Raw genomic sequence first — 11,590 nt, forward strand, 5'->3', positions numbered from 1 at the left:
TCATAGCATGTTTTTGCGTTTTTATGTGGAAGGTGATTTTATTATTTTTTTTTAGAGGGAAGAAGCTGTACTCAGTTTATAAAAATACATGTTTACGTGTGGAGGTGGCCTGAGGGTTTAGTCAAAAACTTTAAGTATACCTTTGCAAGGACTCGTCAAATGAAGCAAAAGTGACAGTTGAAAATTCAGCTTTTCCATCAGTAATGAATTACATTTTTAAATAAATTAAAACAACAACAGTTATGTTAAATTGTAACATTTCACAATATTTCAGTTTTTACTGTATCTTTGAACATATAAATGCAGCCTCCATCTTGAGACTTCTTTTAAAAACAAAAAAAGTAATAATTAAAAAAAAAGTATGTGTAATACAAGGCACTTCATTATGATTTTGAACAACCCAAATAGATTTAATTTTTTAAAAGGTATTAAAAATCAGGTATATAACACGTGACAGCAGCAAATATAAAAATAATTCTGTAAACAGTTAAAAATCTTGCTATACAGCATTCCCTTTCATCAAACTTCATGGAAAGCTTAAACACGGTTACCGACACGTCATCTGCTGGGAATGTTTGCCAACAACTTCACAGTAGCAACTGAAACATTATTGACACCAGAAACACAAAAGGAGAGTTGAAACTGAACATACACTGCTTGCCTACAACAATATCATGTTATGTCAAGTTTTTGGGTGGCAAAGAATAATTCAAGATTTTGACTGCTTCACTGATCATCAATTCAAAGCATATTTACATTTTTGAATTAATTCCGAAACATTAATACCGTTAAGAATCAGTCCTCCACTTTCAACCATCCTTTCTTATAGTCTAAGAGCAGCTCAAGATAGTACTGCCACTCGGGCTCACTATCATATTTGACCTCGAACACAGTTTTCAGTGGGTTTGTATGTGGCTCATGGATGCGCAGCACCACTCCTCTGTACCACACTTCTGTTTTGTCGTTTTCCTCATACAAATGCCGAATCCTCTTTCCCACCAGGTCAGGATATCTGTTCTCCATTGCCAGACGGGCAGACTGCACGGCGGAGCGCAGGACCCATCTGCGGTGGTGTTTTTTGGATAGGAACGGACTGAAAGAAAACTCCCTGTCCACGCGGCGTCTTTTGTGCCGGGATGATTTGTGTTTCTTTTTTCTGTAATGGTCGCTGTCTGTGCGTCTGAACCTTGCCGGAGCTTCCAAAGAATCTGTGACCTTCTGGTAGTGGGTGACTCTACCCCCGTGACTCTTATTGTAAAAGACCTTCCTCAGCTTGAGGACCATGCTGGAGGGCCCATTGGACAAACCCTGAGATTCTGCTGAGCTGGATCTGCGGCTCTGAAAAGATATCAATGACGTCTCTTCATCAGTGCTATCAGAGGAGAAGTCATCAGAGGTCAAAGGTCGCCCCCAGGCAGAGTTCTCAGGCTCTTTTTGGGTTTCGTCTTCGATCTTTACCTCCACATGTGGTCCACTGTCATTGGAAGTCACAGGAGACACTTCCCATTCATCTCTCTCTAAGGAACTGACGACGCTCCACCTCGCCGGTTCCTCAGTGAACTCATCCTCTTGTGATGATGAACTGGTCTCCTCTAAAAATGTCCTTTTGGAAGAAATCTTTACTCTGCCTTTCTTTTTCTTTCTCTTTCGGCAAAATAGTTTTTCCAGCTTGTCCACACATGTGGTTTCCGGTGTAAGAGGTCTGGAGGACTCGAAGTAGAATTCTTCAGCACCATTGACACGACCGGCTGATTCATCCGAGCTGTCCGTGTTCTCGCTCTTGAACGTTAAGATGGTTTCTACTCCTGTAGAAAGAAAGAAATGGAATTTAGTATCAGCATTTGTTGACTGATAAGTGTTAAAGCTGGATTACAATTAAAGACTTGGATTAATGTTGACTAAAGCAGAATAGGGATAGTTTATCATACAAGTCCGCATTTACTCAGCCTCATGTTATTTCAAAACTGTATGTCTTTCTATCTCCAATGTATACATTAAATAAATAGAAATATTATATATAATCTTTAAATATTCCAATATTCTTTAAAATATATTTTTAGGCTCCACAGAAGTCATACAAGTTTGGAAAGCCATAAAGGTGCGTTAATGACAATTTTAATTTCTGGATGAACTATCCCTTTAAGACTCATTAGCATATTTAAGGATTGCATAGAATGGTCATTTATTCAGCTTAATGATCGTAATGTCTAATGAAATAACATAACCACTCAAAAATAGAATTACTCAAACAATGTAATCATAGTTTCAATGCTAGCATTAGGCATGATTTTAAAAATGATAGCAAATATTGAATCTCTTCAGACCACTCGCCAGACTATGGCGTAAAAATTTTTGGAGCTCAACAGAAAAGGGCAGCCAGGATAATATATTTTGTGTTTCATCACAGGCTGAATAAATGATTAAATAAATGTATTTTTGGGGGGGTTAATTAGTACTTTGAAGTATTCAAGCATTCACACAGGATATGTTCTTACATTCTGAGGGAATTTTTGGCTTCTGTCTGAATATGGAAAGCATCTAAAGATCCAGTTTCCAGTGTGAATGCAACCTTATACCTGATGATGCATCCAAATGCTTTTAGAAACTTTTGTGTGGTAACATGACAGTAGCATCAATAAAATGTGATTGAACTGGTTACTAATAATAGAAGAAATATTACCTAACCATGCCAATAAGAACAACAGGCCATTAGATGAAACATAGGCGATAGGGCAATTTTCAAAAGTGTCAGAAGTTATTTAGAAAGGCTACAAGTGACAGAAAAGTACAGAAAGAGCTGGAAACAAAGAAAATAAAAACAAAAAAATCTGCTGCACCTTTAACTAAGTGTGAGTTAACTAAGTTGAATATTTAAGTGCCATAGCTGATGACAGACAACTGTTAAAATCTGTAGGACTATAAATGGCACTGCAGGTGAGAAAAAGAACGCCAGAACATAACTCCAACTCCTTCCATCCTTCACCTGCCGTAGCATACCTCCAAAAACACACTAACTTCCTTCCCTGAAATGTGTATCTGAAACTGATATATATCCTGAAGCATATCACTGTTCCGTGCCAGATAACATCTGATCAGAAACACACCTGCAACAAAACTGCACCAAGGAGCTGTGACTACATGAGCAGCTCAAAGATTTACAGCCCTCTCTAAAACTATTTGTGATTGGAGAAGGAGTTTTTTGCGGACAAGGTAATAAGAAGGTACCTGTGCATTTTTTGGACACCATCTGTAGCAGTGGAATCTGCAAAAACAAATGTGTATCAAATCAAAAAAAGTATGACAAAAGTATGATATAAAAAAATCAAAACAAACGTAAAACATGAACATTAAGACTACAGGTATGCAGCGTGTATGGCTGATCTTAATATAAAAAGTAACTCAAATAAACATACAATTTCAAAATAATTAAAAGGCTTTTATATTAATTAATATGAAATGTATAACTTTTAGCATATGTATATATAGGCTAAACATTTACAGTTTTTTGGGGATCCAACAGATAACACAAGTTCTGCTTACATTAGAAATGTGGAACTGAAAATTAAGATTACTAAAATTATAACAAAGTTTCAGTATGCATATTCATCCCTCTAAGCACTATGAAAGTTACTATGCTATTTAGCCCCAAATGCCCTCAAATAATGCATTTGTGCACATGGAAAATAAGCAGCTTATAAAATGTCCTTCTGTCCTTGTGTGACTGCTTATTTTATTACTCTTTAAAAGAAACCAGTTACAAAGAAATGGAACCACAAGTCTGATACTTATGAGGGTTTTACTTGAAGTTAATATGCCACAGTAATGTTTCAAGCAATGAAGATAAAAGTACCATCATCAACACATTACCAGTCAGACCCAAAAATAAGCAATTATGTAATAAATAAAGTGTATTAGGGGTGCCAAAATGTTTTATTAAGAAGGCAACAATATTAAAATACTACTACTAAATATTAAATAATATTTCAAATAATGTTTATGTTATGGCCAGCAACTCACACATGGTTGACATAACCATTCTTTACTATTTTGTCTATATTTAAACTATTTAAAAAAAACTAAAAACTAAAATCAATTATTTTAAATGTTAGAGGAGGCACTTTAATGCCCTTTGAATATAATGTGTATGTTCCATTGGAACTGGAATCATGGCGGAATATCATGTGAAGTCTACGCTGCAGAGAAAAGACGACGCTTGAATGCTGTTGTCTGAACAAGAGACCGCCTTACTGAAGTGAAAGTGCTGGCTGGTGTCACTATCTCCCAAACGTGGTGGCAGGTCTCCACCAAATTCATGGGATCCCTTCAGCTCGAGGAGCCCTACTCACATGCCACCCTCCATGCGTTGGTTGCCCCCCGGGATCGCCAGATTGGGAATTTAACCACCCGTAACTCCCGAACCCTGGGGGCTATCGACACGGGGGTGGTCTCATTCCAAAGGGGGCCTCAAGATGTTCTAGAGGGATCCTCGAGCTGAAGGGATCCCCCAAATTTAGTGTGGATCCACCGTGCCGTTAAGGAGATATGGCCGTTCTTACACTTAAGCTTAAGTGTATAATATTCTATACACTTAAGCTTTAAAGCGTTTCATCCATGTTGCCAGTAGCAAACAATGGAGCCCGCTCTGCTGGACAAACTACGTAGATACACCATTTACAAGCATTTTATCTGTGTTTTATGTTACGTAAAAAATTTTTTTTATAACAGTGGCATATTGGCGGAATATAAATATCTTGTGGATGCCCAAGTTAAACTTTTTTTACACAGCAGTTCAACACTTATTGAGTATTATGCTAATAATAATCAATCATCCAGCACTCACCAAGGAATTTGCAGACATTGGCATGGTAGAGAAGGTTAAGGACATCAGGGTATATATCTGGCAGATGTTTAAGGGACAGAAGTCTTCTAAGTTTGGAAGAGAAGGCCTTTCTGTGGAGATGAGTCAGCTGCCTCTCCTCTGTGAGGGTGGTTGGCCTGAGCTCCACTCGATGCTCCTGCAGGACCTGGTCTATGAACGTGCCTTGAACCTGAGGAAACAGCACCTCTTTGACCACCAACATGGGAATGAACACCGCACCGGCCCTCATGACATGAGGAAAGGGACATTCGCGGCTCTCAACATACTTTTGAAGTTGGAAGACCACCTTTTTAAGAACCACCTCCATCTCATCTCCTTTCAGCCATACTTCCCTAATTTTTGAGCCCAAAAGACAAGACACCTTCTGATCTTTGCCTGATTCTCGAAGGTCCAGTCTGCATAACCAGTCCCTGAGCTCCTGACACGGGGTTTGATTAACACAGCAGTGTATGAGTCCACAGAGAGACTGATGAAGCTCCATAAACTGATGACGGGCATGTTTACTGCTACTTATAATTGGCTTGGCCTCCAGTGGAGACTGAGGAACCTCGATGGGTTGGGTTACAGGAGCTTTCAGGACCTCCGGGATGACTATTTTAAAGTTGGCCAATTTCAGGCAATGAGGTGGGATTTTAGTGAGGGAGAATTTAGTCAACTGAGGAGGCACTGGAGGTGTTGAGGGCAACGTAGGGACTGGAATGTTGTCCATGTTGTGTTTCACAGCAATCTCAGACTTGCATGTGGCTAAAGATTCAGACTTTTCTACTAAGAAAGGATTGCTTTCATCTTCAGAGTCACTTTTTACTACAACATGACAAGGAAGAGAATCAGATGTACTTGTGTCTGGCTCCCCTTGCTCTTCTTTTACCTCAGAACTGTCCGCTTGATGATTCATCTCCTCTGTAGTGCTTACTTTCATTTCCGACTGACAAGCCACTTCATCTGGATCCAATTTTTCTTTTTTGATCTTTACAGTCTCTGGCATTTCAACTGGACTGTCACTGTTAGCTGGTGACATTTGGGTGTCTTGTTTCAAGCTGAGGTCACTTTCACCTGAATTTGGTTCTAGATCACAGTTTTGAATTTCTGGCTCTTGTTTAAGCAGTGTCACCTCAGGCTGTAGCTTTGAATTTCCTAGTGAAGACAACATGCCTGTAGCTTCGAAATAAACTTTATAAGGAGCCAAGCTGAAAACCTTATTAATAACTGGCATGGGTGGGGAGGACGGTGACTGAGGCTCATTATCTGACATCTCATGGGTTGAGTCAATCTTTTGCCTTTTACTGGCCAGGTCCGTTTCAAGTTCCTCTCTGGGCCTTTTAGCAAATACATCTTTGTCAGGTGGATCTGAAACACAATGCCTTATCTTAGGTACATCTTCATGGGACTTTGTGGGAAATTCTTTGGAACTGCCTACAAGAAAGCCAGTTTCAGACATCTCTGAGTGTTCAAGGGTAGTGGTATTACTGAGACGTCTGTAGTGGGGCGGAAAAGGATGGAAAGCCCCAGTGGTTCCAGACTGTTTGGAAAGCTCCCAAGGGGAGTCGGGTGTTTGCACCCTTCGTATGGAAAAATCAAGTGGTCGCTCTGATTGATGCACTGAGAAAGGTGGGTGTGGCCTATCATGCATGGGTGCTTGGTTACTATTAAAATGCACCCTATACGATTGATAAGTAGGATATTTGGGGATTATCGGATGGGGTGGAGTTACAACAGAGCGGGATGGTGACATCAAGTCAGCTCGAGGGGAATGGAACTGATCCATGTGATGATGCTGACCATGCTCATCTGTAATAACATTGGGATCAGTTTGGTAAGCCTCGTGGTGACTCTGAGGGTAATAGACAGTGGGACATGGAGGCATTGGTGTGTATTTAGATATGCGAGGAAGCTCCTGATATACTTTTGAAGGAACTCCACGGTGTGCCAATGTCCTTGGGTCATAAGTGTGGGGAAGACCCTTGTATATCTGGTGGGGAATTGGGGCACGTTGGCAGTACTCTGGTGTGGAACCAATAAATTGATGTGCAGTGTTGTACGTATAGTTTGGCTGCATTAAAGAAAGTGACCTCCTGGGTTCATTTGATCTAATACCATGGTAACTCTCAGTCTTTCCATCTTTTATACCCCCCGGGACATGCTCTAACTGCAAAATCCTCTGTTGCGCAAATGCCTCCTGGCCCTTTTTATGCAGGTAAGCCAGGCGGCTGAAATGAGCAGCCCATTCGTCATCATATATGCGAGGGGACATCCTCTGTGGTCTGTGTTCCACACTGTAGTGCCCTGCGGTGCATCCACGCTCAGTGCAGCAGGGGCTATGACCATATATCGGTTTTGGAATAGCCAACCCAACACAGCTTTCTGCATCCGATCCTCCAGTGTGACCCTTGGAAACTGCCACTGGAGAGATGACTCCAGCCGCCCTGGGACTGTGCTGTCTGGGACTGCTAGCATAATAGGCAAACCTTTGCTTGGCTGCTAACTCTTGCGGTACAGCACAGCGTCCACCCCCAGCATCCACAGGGAAGGACACTTTATCAGGCCTGTAAATGGCTGGAACTGGAACTGACCCCTCTGTGGCCGATGAGTGAATCCTTGGGCTCGGCCCATTTCTCACACAGGTTTTTGAAGGGCCCCATGGAGAAGGAAAGTCAAGTGTGTCTTGTCCACCAAGAGCATATGGGAAATAAGCTCTGCTGATTGGCAGAGATTTGTCATGGGAATAGTGTGGTAGGCTGTCAGCTTTAGGGAGCCCCGTGGGGACTACAGTGCCCATGGCACCTTCCATATTACTTTGAACTAAAGGGTCGATACAGCTCCGTCCCTGCTTGCTGCTCATCTTGGACTCCCGACTCTGGCTTGACCCAGTTAAATCAGAGCTATTCAAGAAAATAGGAACAAAACAGTTCTTGAGTGTATATGTTGAGGTTATTAGAGTTATCAATTCTGTACAATCATTTTAATAAAATATTAATACAAACAGTCACTCAGCTTCACCTCTGTGGTTTATTTATCTACTTAGAAATAACTTCCTTTCTGTGGTTGTCAAAACACAGTCCCCTGACTTTACATTTTTTTCATTCTATATCCATAAATACCATGTGACACGTTCCTTCAAACATTAGGATGAAATGTGTGAGCGGTAACCACAACAAGAAAAAAGCTGGCACTTTTCTGCTTCACAACAGGGGGTGTACCTTACTTCCTTTGCATGCAAGAGCATCTTGCAATTTGCCAAAATACAGTTAATCAGGTGTGAATATGTACAAATGTTCCAACCGTCACATGCATTTTGAATTCAAGTAGGACAATACTTATTATATACACACACACTCACATATGTTTTAATCTTTTTCCATTTAACTACTCTAACTGGACTTTTACTATTAATAATATAGTTTTGTATTTTAGTTATGCATTTTGATATACATTTGTACATATCTATTCTTTATCTTTATATTTTTATCATATAAAAAGTTATGTTAAATAAAAAACACTTATTAATTGTAAATTTTTATAAAACTCAATCTATACAGCATTTTAAAGGTGTTCGCATAGAGGAGAAGGTGTACTCATTCCCTCCTGTGATGTTCCCTAATGAGCAAAGAGAGCATAATGATGCTCACAGGAGGGCAACACTAGGCTTGACAGTGGCAGTGAAGGTGGATTTAAGTGGTTTATCAGTGGTGAAGACAGCCAGTCCCCAGATGAGGCGACCCAAAGGTATAAAAGTGATGAAACAACCCCCAACATCTTTCAGCATACTGTGGGTTGCGTATCAAAACCTTGTGGCCTGCCTTCCTAGTCAGCAGCATCTTGGAACGCGCCCAAAATGCCCAAATATGCTGCACGTGCTTATGATGCCATTGCAACACAGAAGAGTCATGTCTGTTAAAAACCGAAACTTCTTAACAGTTATCAAATGTTATCAAAAGTATACCTTAACAATATACTGCGTGACGCACACATAGTTATTACATTACGATAAATTGAGTACAATAGTCTATTGTGTGCGCGAAGCGAGTAGCCTATGCAAATTCACTAATGCAAATCTGCGTTAAGAAAAGAGACCATTTGGAAGACGTTTTGAGGTTTTTTTTGGTAAACTTCCGTCAACATAAACCTGAGCTAAATCTGTTTATAATACACGTCTACATACTATGGTGAAAACAAACCGAAAACAAGCCTCCTGAGCACGAGAATCGTGATTCAACATACATTTGAATAAACTATATGAACAAAGTAAAAACTATGTTTTAACATAGTACACATCTGTTACTGAATCGTGGTACTCCAACGACAAATTTTAACCCGTGCCAAATACAGTTGTCAACTTTCATCTCTGTATTGATTATGTTCGTATTGCTTCGTCAATCTTCGACAACACGCCAACGTTCTTATAATCCCTAAAACAACTTTTGTTTCTGCGGGAACACTCACCTCACGCGCTGAGATTCCTATCCGACCGCACCAATCCATGACAACTGAAACACCCCAAAGTATAACCCAAACAATCTGGAAGCGGATGGGGTATTGTACCAGAGAGTAGGGAGGCATGCTTTAACGCCTCTGCTTATTTTCCGAAAGGTTATTTTACACTGCCAGTCGAAGTTTGTCGGTGGCAGCACGTCTAGCCAATCGGAGGGCTACAATGAAAAGAGGGCGGGGCCTCAACGTACAAGCGGCAGCAGTTAAACGAAGCGTGAGTGAGGTACGTTCGTTACATTAACATGAAACATTTTAACTTAAACGAATAACGTTTTAATCCGTGTGGTATAGTATGATATAGTACATTTTATTAAGTAGAAAAGCCTGTAAAAAGTATGAATGAAATCAGGAAACTGGTCTCATTTAGGCTTCAGGCCTTCTATGATTTATAGCCTCACTGCATGTTTCACTTCAGGAACTTTACTGCACCAGTCACCAAGTAGTAAAATGATTTAAGTGAAGCACCCAACTGCACATTGTTTATACAGGTTGAAAAGAGATTTGGAAGTGTGTTTGAAGATCTGCAGGAATCCCGGTTTTGTTGTTTTAACCAATGACGTCTTGGTATCTAGACGAGATTCTTTTGAAAAATAAGGATTTTCTTGAAAACCCATTACAAACCATTGTATATTTTAGTGCCAGTCAAGCATTAAGAACTGCAGTATAAATGTTAGTTTTTTTCTGTTTCATTAGATTTTGCCTTGGTTGCACCCGCACTTAATAAGCAGACTTTTAGAGAACATTGCCTTAATAGTTTGCTATATATAAATATATAAATATATAAATATATATATATATATATATATATATATATATATATATATATATATATTTATTTATTTATTTTACAAAACAGATCATATGATTAGCAAAACAAATAACTGTAAAATGAGAATACATTTTTCAGAATGTCTTGGTATTGAGGGTCACTCCTGGTTTTAACTAAAAAAATGAATTTTTTGTTATATATATATTTGAAAAATATTTGTTTTACATTATTTGAAATCCAAATCTATCATCCAGTTTTAAATAGTAATTTAAATGATCTCCGATTGCTGTAGGCTATATTTCTTGCTACACTGGGAAATATTGTAAAAGTGCTGCAGATTGATTGCTGTAGTCCTGTCAAACGATTAATCATGATTAATCGCATCCAAAATAAATGTTTTTGTTAACATTATATATGTATGTGTACTGTGTTTATTATTATGTATATATAAATACACATTCAGTATATATTTAGAAAATATTTACATGTATATACATTTATATTTTTATATAATTATATTTTAGATTATATATATATATATATATAAATATATTTAATATATAAATATGACATATTTATCTTAAATATATACACTCACCTAAAGGATTATTAGGAACACCTGTTCAATTTCTCATTAATGCAATTATCTAATCAACCAATCACTTGGCAGTTGCTTCAATGCATTTAGGGTTGTGGTCCTGGTCAAGAGAATTTCCTGAACTCCACCACAGTCACCAGATCTCAACCCAATAAAGCATCTTTGGGATGTGGTTGAACGGGAGCTTCATGCCCTGGAAGTGCATCCCACAAATCTCCATCAACTGAAAGATGCTATCCTATCAATATGGGCCATCATTTCTAAAGAATGCTTTCAGCACCTTGTTGAATCAATGCCACGTAGAATTAAGGCAGTTCTGAAGGCGAAAGGGGTTCAAACACAGTATTAGTGTGGTGTTCCTAATAATCCTTTAGGTGAGTGTACATGCATGTGTTTGTATTTATTTATGCATAATAAATATACATTGTACACACTCGTATTATGTAAAAAAAATTAATCATTGGACAGCACTACTATTTAGTGATTTACAGCCACTACAGTGTAAATTACCATTGGTTTATGACCGGAAACAGTGTACTAATTAAAAAAATTACTTGTTACTGCTTTGAAATAGCATCTTAACAGCCATGAGCTGCAAACATATCCTGTAGGCCTATATGTGGTTTGTGATGCTTGAAAAAGCCCATTTACCCATCCCTGTGTGGAAATATCACCAACTGTCAAATTTTGAGCTGACATTAAAATCTCATGATAGCAAAACCTTGCCTTGGTTGCTCAAATGAAAAAGGAAATCTACATAGTCAAACTGGACTCCTTTGTCAAGCTTCTCCCAACCATTATGTCACACATGGATGAGTCAGTATACTCGGGATTGACATAGAAACTCACCAACACC

General features: G+C 38.9%; 1 protein-coding gene across 1 annotated transcript; it reads right to left on the reverse strand.

The window, feature by feature from the left end:
• Positions 1 to 1,629: 1,629 nt before the first annotated feature.
• Positions 1,630 to 9,495, reverse strand: LOC113118352 (uncharacterized). Its single transcript, XM_026287447.1, has 4 exons — positions 9,320 to 9,495; positions 4,841 to 7,758; positions 3,226 to 3,262; positions 1,630 to 1,805 (listed from the first exon to the last, which is right to left on the reverse strand). Exons 2-4 carry the CDS (start codon positions 7,716 to 7,718, stop codon positions 1,754 to 1,756), a joined length of 2,967 nt encoding a protein of 988 aa, XP_026143232.1. The 5' UTR covers positions 7,719 to 7,758; positions 9,320 to 9,495; the 3' UTR covers positions 1,630 to 1,753.
• Between the last annotated feature and the right edge of the window lie 2,095 nt (positions 9,496 to 11,590).

This window comes from Carassius auratus, chromosome 18 (assembly GCF_003368295.1).
Source record: "Carassius auratus strain Wakin chromosome 18, ASM336829v1, whole genome shotgun sequence".
Lineage (NCBI taxonomy): Eukaryota > Metazoa > Chordata > Actinopteri > Cypriniformes > Cyprinidae > Carassius > Carassius auratus.

What these genes read in the sequence shown, in the direction of transcription:
- LOC113118352 (XM_026287447.1), bottom strand. Translation starts at nt 7,718, where the DNA reads ATGAGCAGCAAGCAGGGACGGAGCTGTATCGACCCTTTAGTTCAAAGT. An exon ending in CAATGTCTGCAAATTCCTTG is followed by an intron (nt 3,263 to 4,840) that starts GTGAGTGCTGGA and finishes TTGTTTTTGCAG; the next exon opens with ATTCCACTGCTACAGATGGT. An exon ending in GGTGTCCAAAAAATGCACAG is followed by an intron (nt 1,806 to 3,225) that starts GTACCTTCTTAT and finishes TTCTTTCTACAG; the next exon opens with GAGTAGAAACCATCTTAACG.